Source organism: Typopeltis vanoorti, chromosome 24 (genome assembly GCF_054136105.1).
Source record: "Typopeltis vanoorti isolate ZY-2024b chromosome 24, IOZ_Tvanoo_1.0, whole genome shotgun sequence".
Lineage (NCBI taxonomy): Eukaryota > Metazoa > Arthropoda > Arachnida > Uropygi > Thelyphonidae > Typopeltis > Typopeltis vanoorti.
The window spans coordinates 4,645,247-4,661,952 of NC_143572.1; the positions used below are offsets into that span (position 1 = coordinate 4,645,247).

General features: G+C 35.8%; 1 protein-coding gene across 5 annotated transcripts in view; it reads right to left on the reverse strand.

Annotated features, from left to right (window-relative positions):
• Nucleotides 1–16,706, reverse strand: part of MCPH1 (Microcephalin) — a 145,125-nt gene that overhangs the window by 103,364 nt on the left and 25,055 nt on the right. For all 5 annotated transcript variants that reach the window (XM_090413373.1, XM_090413376.1, XM_090413377.1 and 2 more), the window contains exon 5: nucleotides 5,132–5,284. In XM_090413373.1, the coding sequence (XP_090269499.1) occupies nucleotides 5,132–5,284 (153 nt within the window). The remainder of the gene's footprint in view (nucleotides 1–5,131; nucleotides 5,285–16,706) is intronic.

Consider the following 16,706-nt stretch of genomic DNA (forward strand, 5'->3'; position numbering starts at 1 on the left):
AACATGGTTCTTTTGAAGAATCTAGAGAACAATAAAGCTCAGCTATTTTAGGCACAACGTTTAGAGGGCAGATTAGAGTGAAGAGGGCAAATTAATACAGAAACAGAATAAGCAAAGCTGGTATGGTGGGGAGCTAGGTGAGTAAATTTATACTGAATAAAAAACAATTAGCCAAAACTCCGAATTTTGTCTGTACACAGATATGAATTATATGAAAAATTAGAGTATTAACAGATGGCACCAATGGTGGAACCACATTACAAATGAAAATATCAAAATGAAGGTTGACATCATAAGCATTTAGGAATGTGTGGGAAGAACTGATGTAAAATGATATCATCACTTAAACAGAATTGAATAAGAATGGATGATAAGCCAACAGGTGTATAATGGCAAGATAGCAATAAAAAAAGACCCAGAGGAAGACAAGATCAAGATTGGATGATATATATAATTAATAGTGCCTTAGAATAATGAAATATCAGATTGGATGATGAAAGTTGAATAATCCAAAAATTTCAAGACGTTGGAAATTTATTTTGCACTTGGTTAGACTATAATAAATTTAGTTTAATCCTTTATCCAAGTGTAAGCAAACAAAGTTTGCACCTGAAAATATCTTCAGGACTGAGGCAAGGTGCATCTGTTGGCAACTCGCAGCAAAGGTGGACCAAGCTCTCACATCACTCCTTGTCTAAGTATCACCCATAATCAGTGGTGAGCTATGGAAATTTTAACAAAAGGCTCGCATCGTCGAAAAAAAAAAAAAAAAAAAAGAAGCTAACTTAGTCCTTATAATACTCATATTGCGACTTTGTAGAGCATCTGACAGATGTGATAATTCCTGTAGGATATCAATCATTAATGTTAGATCTTTTAAATATTCCAAATTGAGAAGTCGGTTTTAAAAGCCCTTATATTAATCATTTGATGCAAAATGCTTACATAAAGCTGGGTAATTTCTCCACACAGCAAGAGCCGTTCGTAAACTGCAAGCTGCCCATCGTGGTCTAAACACACAGTCGATCTTTAAAATTTCGATACCAAGGTCTTTTGCAATCGTATTTAATTCTCGTTGATTTTTTTGGTGATTGATGATAAAAAGCATATAATTTATCCATGAACTACGCAATGCCAAATCACAATGTTGGGAAATCTTTGTAGAAGTTTTCATATTTATGAATTTAGGGACACAAAACACATGTGTTGAAAAGATTATTTTACTGATTAAAAATAAAATAATAACTTTACGTTTCGACCCCTGTATTCAGGTCATAAGCACCCTTAAACACAGAGCTCAAACCATTTGTTCAAATGAACAAGCTCTTAACCATGAATATGAGACCATCAAACATACCTTTATAAAAAATGGATACAGTATAAAAACCATTCACAAGATCCTCCACAAAGATACCACTAATAACAAAAAAGATTTCAAGAATGCTATTGCTATACCATATGTTAGAGGCATTTCAGAAAAAATAGACAGAACACTACACAAATACAACATCAAAACCACCTTTAAACCTCCGACAAAATTATTAAGACACCTACTCAGTTCTTCCAAGGATCCCCTGCCACACTTAGCCAACCCAGGGGTTTACAAAATAGATTGCACATGTAACATACCATACATAGGGGAAATAGGGTGAACCATCCTAATCAGAAAGGATGAACACAAACGTCACAAAAAATACCTCCATTTTGGAAAAACCGGCCTTTCTGACCACGCACTCCAAACATACCACAGAATTGACTGGAAAGGTACCAAGTCCCTACACTGCACCAAAACCTGGTTCGAGCGGAAATTCAAGGAAGCATATGAAATGCTCAAACATGATCCGAATCTTAATAAAAATGATGGTCTAACAATTCCAAGAATGTGGAGGAACCATCTACAACCTTCATAGCAACCATGAAGAAAAAAATCTCAATACAAGAAGACTTGGTGAAGTTTTTTTTTTTTTTTTTTTTCCCCTCCTGAACATTCAACAGCAATCTGTACTCCACAAATCCAGAAGATAATCATAATATAACAATATAAACTGTATAATTCCAGAAGAATCTTAGTATGTGAGGACTTTAGCAGAGTTTATTATAGTTTTTTTATTTTATTTTTTGTTTATTTTATTTTATTTATTTATTTATTTTTATCACTAGAGGGCAGGCTAAGAAAAAAGATTAGATAACAACGTAGATGTAATTTACTTGTATAGAGTGCAACAGCATGTAGCTAGTTCTTATACACATGTATCCTTCTGAAGATGACCTCAATACAGGGGTCGAAACGTAAAGTTATTATTTTATTATTAATCAGTAAAATAATCTTTTCAACAAGTGTGTTTTGTGTCCCTAAATTCATAAATATGAATGCTGATCACTGTGTAACCTTAAAAGAAAAAAAAAAAAAAATTGTAGAAGTTTGATTGCGACACCTGATTTGTTTCCTAACATTACACTAGCTCCATCAGAACAAAATGCAATGAGACGATTTTTTAAATAATTATCAGAAAATCCATATGAATTTAAAGTATCAATTATAGTAGTATGTATACATTCCACGGTGGTATTTTCTAGTTCTACAAGATTATTAAACAAGAAGAACAAGGGGCTCACGTGAGCCCCTTATAGCTCACCACTGGCCATAATGCAAAGCACATCTCCTTGCAGATATGTATATAATGCTATGCATTAAGGGAAGGGCTACTACCCAGACTGGCTTCGACCTTTATTGAGGTCTCGTCAGTGGGGGGGGCAGACCCAGAAGTGGTGATACTAAGGCAGAAGCAATAGAGAGGTCATATTTACCTATATGAGTTGCCAACTAGTGTACCACCTTATTATTAAATTACTCTGGATTTAGAGAGAGATGTTGGAAGTTTATTTTGCACTTGGTTAGACTATAATAAATTTAGTTTAATCCTTTATCCAAGTGTAAGCAAACAAAGTTTGCACCTGAAAATATCTTCAGGTGCAAACTATTTATTATAGTCTAACCAAGTGCAAAATAAACTTCCAACACCTTTCTCTAAATCCAGAGTAATTTAATAATAAGGTGGTACAACTGTTGGCAACTCATATAGGTAAATATGACCTCACCATTGCTTCTGCCTTAGTATCACCACTTCTGGGTCTGCCTCCCACTGATGAGATCTCAATAAAGGTCAAAACCGGTCTGGGTAGTGGCCCTTCCCTTAATGCATAGCATTATACATGTCCACAAGGAGATGTGCTTTGCATTATGGGTGATTATTAGACAAGGAGTGATGAGAGCTTGGTCCACCTTTGATGCAAGTTGCCAACAGATGTATCACCTTGCCTCAGTCCTGAAGATATTTTCAGGCATTAAACTTTGTTTACTTTATACTGTTAATTATATATATAATGGCAGTCAACATGTTAATTGTACTGCATAATTAACATGTTGACTGCCACAGCAATTTTCAGGATTTAGGCCTCAGAAGCCAATTTGATTTAATCACATCATATTATTCAAAATTCTAATTATAATGCATAGTAATCACCCAAAAACATACAGAATGTGTTTTTTTGGAAAAGAAGGTCTCACAAGTTATCTCGTAGTTGGCATATGTAACAGAAAGTTCTTTGCAGTAGCCTACTACGAGTTATTTTGTACTCAGACATGTTTCGACTTGTCGTTGTTTCGCTAAAGCAGAATTAGAATTAGCAATATGTGTGTAAATTTAGTCACACAAGTACATTACATTTACTCTTTTCTTGGTATTTTGTTTTATAATTATTATTATAATATATATTTATAACCCCACAATATGGATAAGAAAAGACCACTGACTCAAGAACTTCATTGAAGCGTTGATTGGAAAAGAGATTCTACCAGTTTCAAAGAAAGTTAGATCGGAAGAAGTTCATTATTTAGAGAGTATCCCACCTACCGAAAAAAAACTGCGTCTGACAAAGCCATGTCGAATTTATACTCAACTAAAAAACGACAAGAAACACGTTATTATTGTCCAGCCTGCAAAGAGAAGCCAGTACTTTGTGTGGAAGGTTGTTTTAAAAAATATCACAAAAAATAAAATTGTTCTATCACTTTGTATTTGATTTTCACTGTATGAATAAATTTTCTGTTCGTGTACGCCAGCCTTGCTTTTTTGTTCTCTTCCCAGAAGCCAACTATCCTTAGTTATGCTTATATACTACGAATATACTCGCAGCTGCACTAAAAAAAGCAAGTCCAGAAACTACGAGATAACTCGTAGTTGACCCTCTCGGCCAGATCGCCTACTACGAATTATCTTGTAGTTGGCAGTCAACGTGTTAATAAATGAGATGAGGATTCAATCATATTGATATGAACTAAATTTCATTTTAGTGCAAATCATTTACTCCTCTCTTCCCCTACCACCCAATTGTAATTCCATTTTTAATGGAATCACTTTTTTTGAACCGATATATTCAATCATGGCTTGATTGAATTTAATGAAATCTGGTACTCAGAAACACTACTAGAATTTAAATGTAACTGATTATGAATATATTGCAAATATATTCATAATCAGTTATAAAATTTGGTGGCCAATCAATTCAAACTGAGACTACTAATTACATCGCAGCAGAGAAAATATATTGACTTCCATAATGACAATATTAGTTAAAACAAAATTCTGCATATAGTAAAACATCTCCGAGTTCAGCATAATAATTTGTCACTACAACATTATCATGCTGTCTCCCCTGTCTATGATTTCTCTATGATCACTTTTTTACTCGTTTTTCTTTTGATTTGACTAATATTTAAGAGGTTTCAAATGCTGGTCTCTCAATAGATTTCTATTTTCTGCACATATCAAAACAATGCATGCACAGAGACATTCCCATTTATATTATTATGGAAGACAATATATTTTTGCCACTCTATAGCAATATAATTAGTAGTCTCAATTCAAACTGCCAAAATTTATAAGTGACCATATTCCTTTTTGCAAAAAGATCCCCTGACAGCCTTGTGACAAAGCAAACGTTTAGTACAGATGATGTGTGTGCGTGCGTGCGTGCCCAAATCTCAGAGAAAACATGTTTTATAATAAATTCTTTAGTATTATAGACAAATGGCAGAATGAATATTTTTTATAAAATGGTTTATACAAACCTGTAATTCAGGAGAAGACACTATCAGTGATGTTGATGTCTCTGAATACATTTTGCTCTTTCTATTCAATTGAATTTTCTCTCTTTTTTCTAAATACTCTTGTAATTTCTTTTTGTTTTTTTTCCTGCCTGATTCTGAAAGAACTGGCCGAAGCTAAAATTATAAAAGAAAACAGCCATTTTATTTATTCTCATATTTAGTTATATATATATATATATCATTCTTAAGATGAAGAAAGGAAACTTAAGGGATTTCAAATGCTGGTCTCTCAACAGATTTATAATTTCCACACAATATCAACATTTTTTCACTAGCCAGGATAACATTATCACCTTGTTTGCAATAAGCTTGAAGTCACACAAAAAAAGTCTGCATTTTTTTTTTTTAAACAGTTCTAATCTTATGTCACCTAGCCCCCAAAGTTTGAACTTATAAGTTCAAACCTTTTGTGGGTGGAATTGCAATTAAAAATAAATAAATAACCTTCATTCTTATTTCTTCTTTTTGATTTTGAGGAAAACAAACTAACAAAAAAGCTAATTATGGGAATGGAAATATATTTCATGGTTATCTTTTTTAAATGCAGCAACATGTTTACTAGAATCAAACTATAATGTTTAACATTAGTAGCCTAACTGTAGGGGGAAAATATTTTACACAATCCCATCATTACAATTTCCCAAACTAGAAACAATAACTCTATCCTTTATAGAGATCAAGATCTGGATTGTGTAATAAGGCTTCAGAGCTTTCTTCAAACAAATAAATTCATATTTGAAGATGTTTCAATGAAGTAATTTGGTATTATTCATTTTTTGGCATAATTTGATAAGATTATTCATATGGCTAGTGTCAATTCTATGCTGGGCCAATCCAGCCTTATGAGGTTTTTTGTTACCTCCTTCACACCCATCAACAAAGTCCTCCAGTTATTGCTCTCTCTTCAAGACAGCAAAAACTGCAGGACTTTGTTGGTGGGTGTAAAGGTAGCAACAAGCTGGTAATGTCCTTAGGATCATTAAAACATGTTCAAAGGCATCTCTCTATGTCTGGAACAGGGATCCTGTAGACTATGTCTTGAGTTAGTGGATAGGAAAGAAATGGTCAATTTTTCGAGTTATCTATATTGTGGTCATTTAAGGACATTGCTTGCTTAGAATGTGTGCTTCAGAGAAGCACACAGTAAGCTACTATTATCAGAGATTTGATCACTCCATATTTTGCAAATGAAATACAGAGGATTGATATATTGTAGCATCAATCCTTTGTATTTCATTTGCAAAGAAAGTCGGTTTGCAATGTACCAATATACGAAGAAAACTGTTAGTCTCTCATCAGAGATGAGAATCCAGAAAGCATAATACTCCTTGTGATTTCTTATTAAGAATAAATGTAATTATTCTGGAATGAAGGTGACTGATTTTTTTGAATACTTGTAAATCTTGATCTGTGGATTTCCAAACCATAAAAATGCTGTCAGTGTCCTAGGTACACAAGGATAGTTTGAGATGAATAGAATGGAAGGTCTTTTCTTCTAAACATTAAAAAAAAAAAAAAAAAAAAACTATTCTATAAACTAGAGTTAAAAACAAATTTGAATAACTATAATGTTGGAAGGATAATCTTTAGACAAATATTCTGTAATCAGCCCAGAAGTATACATGCAAGCAATGTAAAAACTTAAGATGTCAGAAGGATTGCACCTTAAATCTTTAATTCTTAAAAGAAATCTGCAGTATTTTTAGTGCAACTGAAGTATGAACATGAGTAACCCATCTGAGGATGGAGAATGATGGACAAGAATTTGATGATGATGATATTCGTAGGGGCTGACAACAGAATCAACTATTGGCCTCAAGGACAATCTGATTTGACAGACTATAGATCTTTAAAGATCCAGTATACTAAGTAATTAGTTTTTTTTTATTATCTAGTGACTGAAATCAACCTTCATCACCCTAGGATTAAACTTATCCTCAAAAATCAATCACAAAGAGGATTATCCTTTCTGGATGTTTATTAAGAAACTGACAGTTCTCTTTCTATATTGGTGTACTACAAACCAGTTTATCCAAACACTGCACATCATCCATTCCAAAAGTACAGAGTAATTAAATCTCTCTTCTAAGCTCTCACAACATATGCTCCTCTGAATTACTTCTCTAACAGAAAATCTCAACTAAAGTAAACAATGCTCTTAAATAGTCTAAAGATTAATAAAAAACTAACCATTTCTCTCTGAATCCACTTACTCAAGATGAAGCACATGCACAATCTCCATATTTCATATGAAGAGATGCTTCTGAACAAGCTGCAAGGGTTCTTGTGGAGTTTCAGCTTGTTGTCATCTGTCTTCAAATCCATCAACAAAATCTGCCAGCTTTTCCTTTATCTTGAAGACAAACTTGCTTCTATTTCCACTGGGTATTCATCAAGTTTCATGCTCGTGAAAGCCATCTTACTCTGGTCAAGCCACTGTTCAGCTAAGAAGCAAATCCCTGAATATTAACATTATATACTGCTAAGTGGTCAAGCTAGAATTGATACTAACCATAGGATTCTTTGAAATAATGCCAAAATGTTTCATCAAGGTATCCTTGAATGTTTATTTAAACAAAGTGCTGAAGCCTAATTACACCATCTAAACTGTAATGGTCAAAATGGACTTAGTATTCTCAGTGGTTGAGAAATTTTAATTTGTAAATTTCTAATTATGTAAAATAATCTATTACATATGTATTCTCTAAGAGCACAAGTTGACTTATTTGCCAGGAACTTTTGATATGCTTTCTTCTTTTCTTTCACTGCCTCTTTAATTTCCTGTGTCCACCATGGAGTTCTGATTTTTCTATCCTTGCAGACAACCTCACCACATGCCTCTCTGGCTGAATCAATCAGTGTTTTCTTCAGTTGTCCTGTTCTCAAACTCTTTAATTTTTTCTTCAATCATGTTTGTGCATTTTAGTCTACAATTCACATCTGAGAGCTGCTCAACTTTTATTCGCTTTAAAATTTTCTTACATGTTATTCTTTTCAATATGAAATTTAATTTTATCCTGCTCAAGGCTAAATGGTGATCACTTCCAATTTCAAATCCTCTGTAAACTGTGGTGTGCTGCACCAGGGAGAAAACATCACTATCAATAATAACATAGTCAAAGACTTTTTATTCCTTGCCTCTTCTCTCCAAGTGAATTTGTGCACATTTTTATGTTGGAACATTGTGTTAGTAATAACCAGCCCATGTCCTGAGCAGAAATCCAACAGGTAGAAATGAAATTAGGAGCACATATTAATGCTTGAGGTAGAATGTATCTAACAGAAATGGTGAGGTATAAAAGTTTTACAAACAACTATATTGCATAATTAAGAATGCCTGGTCAGAAGTTTGAATTCCAGATTACTGGAGTCAAGCTCACTAACCTAAAATGAGAAATAAAATGATGCAAGAATAGTAAACTCATCACTTATAACCTGAATAGCTCCAGGACAGGAAACTCAGTGGTGGTGGCTTCACCCAGTGACAGGCACAAATCAGTCACTGAGCAGAACCTTTCTACTCCCTGGGAAGCAAGCTACCATATTAGTGGGTGCCAGGACCAGAAGGGATATCAAGGTGAAGTAATGCAGAAGTCAAATTTTCCACACGTAATGAAAATGTTTCTACAAGTAGTGAAAATGTTTACCACCTTATTATTAAAATACTCTAGATTACAGCTGGTTGTTGAAAGTTTTTTTCAATTGGTTATAAATTAAATTAAGCATGCCAATAAATTATATTTTTGTTTAATCCTTTATCCAAGTGCAAGCAAACAAAGTTTGCATGTGAAGTATCTTCACAATTGTATGCGAGAGACCGTTTACATTTGAATGAGGAAGGACATAGGCATCTGGAGAGATTGCTGTTCTGAACGAGTCGGTGTGTCCCAGGGAGGATGATAGCAGGGGTGGCCTCTTGTGGGAATGGATACTTGGGAGAAGGGAGACGATGTCAGGTAACACTGAGCCCAGTGGAGTCTAGAAGGGATAATGCTGGGTATAGAAACAATGGCATTTATATGCTTTATACTAATGCCAGGAGTATCCGGAATAAGGGAGAGGAATTGGTGGCACAAATAGCATCAGCCTGGCCAAAAATTATTGCAATCACTGAGACATGGTTGACAGAAGGGGATATAACAACAGGAATAGAAGTCGCTGGGCATAGCATTTTTCGTCAGGATAGGAGGAGAAAGCGTGGTGGTGGGGTACTGCTTATGATAAGTGATGACCTATGTCCTCTAAGAGTGGAGGCTTTGGAAGGAAGAGAGACAAATGATTTTGAGAGCATATGGTGTGAGGTAGAGGTAGGCAAGACAGGATATTTAGTGGGGTGTTGCTACAGACCCAGGAGCACAGAGGATGGGGACCAGGAGATGTTTAGACAGCTAAGTTTGGCAAGTGCAAGAAGAATGATTGTTATGGGAGATTTTAACTACAGTAGTATAAATTGGAGAGAGGAAGACGCATGTAGCAATAGGGGAATGGAATTTCTAGAATTCTTGAGGGACAAATGTCTTAGGCAACATGTAACAGAGGGAACAAGAGGTTCAAGAGTTTTGGATTTGGTTATAGCATAAGAAGAGTTGATAATAACTGAGTTGACATCTCTCCCACCAGTTGGAGAGAGTGACCATATGGTTTCGACTTGGAAAATGAATAGACATGCAGGAGTATCAAAGAGACGGGAAGTTATGTGGAATTATAATGCAGGTGATTATAATAGTCTTAGACGTCAACTTCGGGAAGTTTCATGGAGGGAGGAATTGGAAGGCTGGGATATCATTAGTGCGTGGGAAATTGTGAAAGAATATTTGTTAGCAGCAATGGTAAGTTGTATACCACGAGTGAAGAAGAGGACACAATTTGGAGTAAAGTGGATGACAAACAATATTAAACAGGAATTGCATGCGAAAAAGAGGCTATGGAAGAGATATAAGGAGACAGGTGAAGAGAAGATGCATGAAGAATATAAGACACAGGCCAGAAGAGTGACTAGTGTGGTAAGGAAAGCGAAACTGGAACATGAGAGGAGATTGGTCCTAAGATCCAAAGAAAATCCTAGGAAATTTTTTAGCTATGTGGCCAGTAGGAGGAGAAATGACTGTGGAAGAATGATATTGTGGGATAAAAATGGGAATAGAGTGACTGATGCAGAGGACATAGTGGAATTGTTCAATGAACACTTTATTGGAGTATTTCATCCTAGAGGAGTCAGTTTTAATGCTAGAGGGATAGGGCTGGTTCGAGGTTTAGAAGTACAGGAGGAGAGTGTGTTTCAGATACTGAGTACTCTGGATGTCAGTAAAGCTGTGGGACTGGATGGTATTTCACCCAGAGGTTTTGAGAGAATGTGCTAGGGAACTGACAGTGCCTTTAACCTGGTTTTTCAATGAAAGTCTAGCTTTGGCAAAGGTGCTCAGGGAATGGAAGGAAGGTAAGATAGTGCCATTGCATAAGGGTGGTAACAGACTGGAAGTGCCTAATTATAGGCCAGTCTGTGTGTCATCAGTAGTTGTTAAGATCTTGGAGAAAGTAGTGAGGGACTGTATACAGCATTGGGCAGATGAGGGAAATGTTATCTGTGAGAATCAACATGGATTCTCACAGATAACATTACCCTCATTTGTGAAAGGACGCTCTTGTTTTAGCAATATGCTAGCCTTTTATAATAAAGTTACAAGAACATTAGATGAGGGAAAGGCATATACTGCAATTTTCTTAGACTTAGTGAAGGCATTTGACAGGGTGCCACATGATAAGCTGATATTTAAGTTGCAGCACATGGGTCTGGATGTCAGATTGGTCAACTGGATTCAGGATTGGCTGTCTGATAGGTATCAGAGAGTTGTGTATGGTGGAGCAGTTTCAAGGAGGCAGAGGGTTACAAGTGGGGTCCCACAGGGCTCAGTACTAGGACCTATATTGTTTAACCTTTATATCAATGACATTGCCAGTGGATTGCAAGGGGATATTCAGTTGTTTGCAGATGATGCAAAGCTGGGAGGGATTATTAGTAATAGTGCAGATGTGGTAGCCCTGCAAGAGGATTTGATAAGCTAGATAGATGGGTAAATGAATGGGGGTCAGTTTAATGTAGCAAAATGTAAGGTCATGAGGTTTGGGAAACATTGATGGGATGCTGCATACTCTATGGGAGGAGTTATACTGGAGGAAGTAGGGGAGACAAGAGATCTGGGGTTGATGATTGATAGAAACTTGAAGTTTAGGGGACATATTGCAAGGTGATAAAGGTAACACAGAGGATTGCTGCAATTATGAGAAGGACACTGACCTGCAGAGATAAGAGGGTTATCATTCCGTTGCATAAGTCTCTGATCAGACCACACTTGGACTATTGTTCTCAGATTTGGTCCCCAGGAGTTGAAGGGGATAAATTAACTGTGGAAAGGATACAAAGACGGATGACAAAGATGGTTTCAGGACTGTACAAGGATAGTTATGAGGATCGGCTGAGGGAATGTGGACTGCAGAGTTTGGTGGATAGAAGGAGGAGAGGTGATATGATTGAGACTTTTAAACTGTTGAGAGGTGGTTACAGGGTTGACACTGATCGGTTCTTTCGCTTGGTTGAACAGCAAGAAGGAGTGATGACAAGAGGCCATCCCTGGAAGTTACGAAAGGAAACTGTGAGCAAGAGGGTAAGGAGTGGTTTCTTTGCGTGGAGGGTGGTTGAACCGTGGAATGCATTGCCTGATAGAGTGGTGGGAGCCAGAACGGTCAATGAGTTTAAAGAGTGGTATGATAGACTTTGTGCTTCTTAGGGGGGGGGACCTCCCCTCGATGAGTCTTTTGGGTCCATGGAGGCCTGAATGATAATAATAATAATTAGGTTACTCATATACAGATGCTAATACAGTTAACATGAAGTCATTAGCATCTATATATACAAGTATCCTTAAATTAATTAAATAATTAATACAATTTTTATGTTTATGCAACACATGAATGAGGAGTATTAGGGTAACTTTCTCAATTTTGGAAGTCATCCTAACTAATATTTATCATTCATGTATTTCATAAATGTAAAAAATTGGAATTAATTAATTCTTTAAAGTTGAAAATTTAGTTTATTTCATTTATTTGATTTGAAGCACATATAATATATATCATGTGCTTTCAATTTAATTGTTGTTCATTTTTATGTTTATCTCTTCCTACTGTATTGAAAATTCTATGAAAATAAATAACATATTTACATAAGTGGCATCCATATTTATTTATTACTATAATTCTTAGCATTTAGATACATGTGAGCATTGCTAATCTGATTAATATGGCTAAGAATGGAAGAAGAAAGGCAATGACATCAAAGACAAAGCAAGTATTTGATGCCAGGATGGCATAAAAAAAAGATCTAGATAAAGACCAAACATAAAATCTTACAAGAAAAACCAGACTAAACTGGAGGAAAATTACTGTGAGGAAATTACAAATAATGCATGTTTAATCATCTAGTACTCTCATAGTATCCGTACACCAGCAGTTCTCAACTCTATGCCCACAGGTGCAAATGCACCTGCAGAGCTATTTGCATGTACCTGCTGTCAATTATTAAATAAGGAAAGAATAAAATTAAAACTGGAAAATATAAGTCTTCTCCTAGTAATAATATTTATTAAAATCATAAAAAATTTTAACATTTATGTTATATTACAAACATTTTGTAATTCCTCTGTCTTTGAGTGCGAGTGTTACCAATGCCAATTTTGTGCATATATTTTATGTATTTAGTCTATCTACTGGCAACCATGCACTTGAGGGATGTGTCACCATTTCACTGACACGCTTTGACCATACATTTTTTTCTCATGTTTAAAAATATTGTCCCCAAATGAGAATCCCCCCCCGAAAAAAATAAATGAACCTATAAATTCAACAATGATTTGGGAAGAAGACTATTGTTTTTAGAGGTGCTTAAGGGTCAAAGCTGTATAACTGAGAGGAGACCTCCACATAGCCTTTAAAGGAATGCAGAGAACCGAACAGGGCTTCTGACCTAATGTCCAATCCTCACCTTCTCGTGGTGCACCCTGTTGGGTATCTACTTGGATACTAAACGGACGAGGATGGGCTGGCAATTTGGGATTTAGCCGACCAAATTGTATTTGGTTAAACCAAAATATAGAATGATGGTACAACATGACAAAATTTCATGCTGGCTGGGGCATCGCCCGGTTAAACAAGGCCCTAGTTGTTTTCGCCAGGGAACCAGGGCAAACAGCGAAAAGTCAGCTACTGGAACAAATCTGAAAATAAACCCCAACTCAACATCACCAGAGTTAAAGATCGGTACTATCAATGTAAGAAGCCTGAATGGCAAAGAAATGGAGCTAGCTGAGGAATTAGATAAGTACCAGATCGACATAATAGGGGTGACTGAAACAAAAAAGACCAGAACTGGTGAGATCTTTCTGAGCAATAAATACAAAATGTTATATTCAGGCAATGACAATCAAGGAAAAGAAGGAGTAGCCATAGTATTCAACACAAAATACGAGGCTAATCTTCTTGAATAGCAGTCAGTCTCAAGTAGAGTAATGTGGGCAAATATGAGAATGGGGAACTGGACAATGAGACTTATTTGTGCCTATGGTCCCACAGAAGGTTCTACTAAGGTAGAAGTGGAGGAATTTTTTGAGGCTTTAGAAAAAGCAACTGACACAATGAAAAATGAAAAGTTGGTCCTCGTTGGGGATCTAAATAGCAGAGTAGGAAATGATTGTGAGACATACAAAAATATTTTGAGAAAATTTGGAGAAAAGAGCAAAGCTAAAAATAATGGCAAATATCTGTTGAATTTCTGCTCAGGACATGGACTGGTTATTACTAACAGCATGTTCCAACATAAAAATGTGCACAAATTCACATGGAGAGAAGAGGCAAGAAATAAGAAAAGTCTCATTGACTATGTTATTGTTGATAGTGATGTTTTCTCCCTGGTGCAGGACACCAGAGTGTACAGAGGATTTCAGGAAGTGATCACTATTTAGTCTTGAGCAGGATAAAGTTGAATTTCATATTGAAAAGAATGACATGTAAGAAAGTTTTAAAGCGAATAAAAGTTGAGCAGCTCTCAGATGTGAACTGTAGGCTAAAATACACAAAGATTATTGAAAAGAAAATGAAAGAGTTTGAGAACAGGAATCAAACCTTGGAGATTCAGTGGCAAACTCTGAAGAAAACATTGATTGATTCTGCCAGAGAGGCATGTGGTGAGGGTGTGTGCAAGGATAAAAAAATCAGAACCCCTGGTGGACACAGGAAGTTAAAGAGGCAGTGAAGGAAAAGAAGAAAGCATATCAAAAGTTCCTGGCAAATAGGTCAGCTTTTACTCTTAGAGAATATAGAGACAAATGCAAGAATGCTAAACACTGTGTAAAACTAGCTAAACAAAAGTGATGGGAGGACTTTGGCAAGAATATAGAAAATAAATATCAAGAAGGTGGCAAAATATTCTGGAGGTTGTTGAAGAAGCTTAAGAATGGAGGAAAGAGTGCTGTAAAAGGAATTAGAGATGATAAAGATGACATGAAAATGGGAGAAAAAGATATCCTTGAAGTATGGAGTAATTACTTTGAAAAACTGCTAAATGAAACAAGCAGTGATGACAGCACAGTGGTAAAAAACACTGACCAGGCATGCAGTCAGGAATACATATCCATACTAGAAGTAGAAAAAGCCATCAAAGGCTTGAAATGTGGAAAAGCAGCAGGAGTAGATGATATTCGACCAGAAATGCTGAAGTATGGTAGTATAAGAGTCTTACAGTGGCTGCACTGCATATTTCAGAAAGCCTGGACAGAGGACCAAATTCCCAATGATTGGAGTAGAGCTCTCATAGTACCCACATATAAAAAGGGAAATAAAACTGCATGTGAGAATTACAGAGTTATTTCCCTACTGACTGTTCCTGGCAAGATCTATGCAAGTATACTTGAGAAACAGTTGAGAAGAATTGTGGAAGAAAAGATCTATGCAAGTATACTTGAGAAACAGTTGAGAAGAATTGTGGAAGAAAAGCTTGGTGAAGAACAAGCTGGATTCAGGCCAAATAGAGGCTGTCAGGATCAGATCTTCACTTTACGACAAATAGTCGAGAAAGCATGGGAATATAACAAAGATCTGTATTTAAGTTTTGTCGATCTGGAAAAGGCATATGACAAGGTGCCAAGAGAGAAGCTATTCAATATGCTGCAGTTATATGGTGTCAATGGGGTAATATATCAAGCAATACTTAGTCTTTATTTGAGTTGTAAGTCAGCAGTTAGAATTGAAGGAGGTACAGGAAGATGGTTAAATTTTAAATCTGGTGTGAGACAAGGATGTACATTATCCCCTCTGTTATTCATTATCTATATGGATCACATTATGAAGGAAAGTGGTATTAAACATGATATCAAAATTGGAGATGTTAATGTCAGCTCTTTGCTTTATGCGGATAATGTTATACTTCTAAATAAATCTGCTAGAAGTCTGCAAGATTCTCTGACTAAATTGAATAGCTGTTGTAATAGATATGGTATGAATGTCAGCAATAAAAAGACAAAGACAATGAAAATAGGCAGAATCATTGAAAATGTCAACTGTGTTGTGAATGGAGAACCTGTGGAACAAGTAAAACATTTCAGCTATTTAGGCACGATTTTTACTGAAGATGGTAAATTAAATATAGAAATAGACAACAGAATCAGCAAAGCTGGTATGGTGGGAAGTCAATTGAATAAATTCATATGGAATAAGAGAGAAATTAGTCGGAACACTAAATTAGCTGTATACAAGACAGTGTTCAAACCAGTTTTAACTTATGGATCTGAGAGCTGGGTCAGAAGTAAAACACTTGACCAAAGACTAGAGACCACAGATATGAGAGTCCTGATAAAGATTAGAGGCGTGCACAGATGGCATCAATGGCAATATCATATTAAAAACGAGGATATTAGGAAAGAACTTGACATTGTCAGCATCCAGGAATGCGTTAGCAGAGCTAATCTCAGGTGGTATGGTCACTTAAACAGAATGGGCGAGGAAAGATTAGCAAAACAAGTGTTCTCTGCCAGGTTGGCAGCAAAACGACCCAGAGGAAGACCAAGATATAGGTGGATTGATACGGTACAAAGTGCTTTAGACGATAGAAATATAAGATCTGATAATGTTCGAGTCTTGACAAGTAACAGATTGATTTGGAGGAAAATTGTAGATAGGAAAATAATAATGATGTAATTTTTTTCATGTAGTACTATCATATCCTGTACACCCCTTGAGGGTACATGGCAGGAATTTGATGATGATGACTATTGTTTTATCCAGAGTAAAGATAAATGTTTTTGCTTATTGTGCGATGGTTTAATTTAGTTGTATAATAAATGTTACATGTGTATTTATCCTACTTTCATAGTTAATTGTTATCATTTGATATGATAAGCAAGTATAAATTTTCATAGAAAAATACTGGTGCCTGCCACTCTTTTCCCAATCTCGAATGTGCCTGCGACTACAACCAGATTGAGAACCC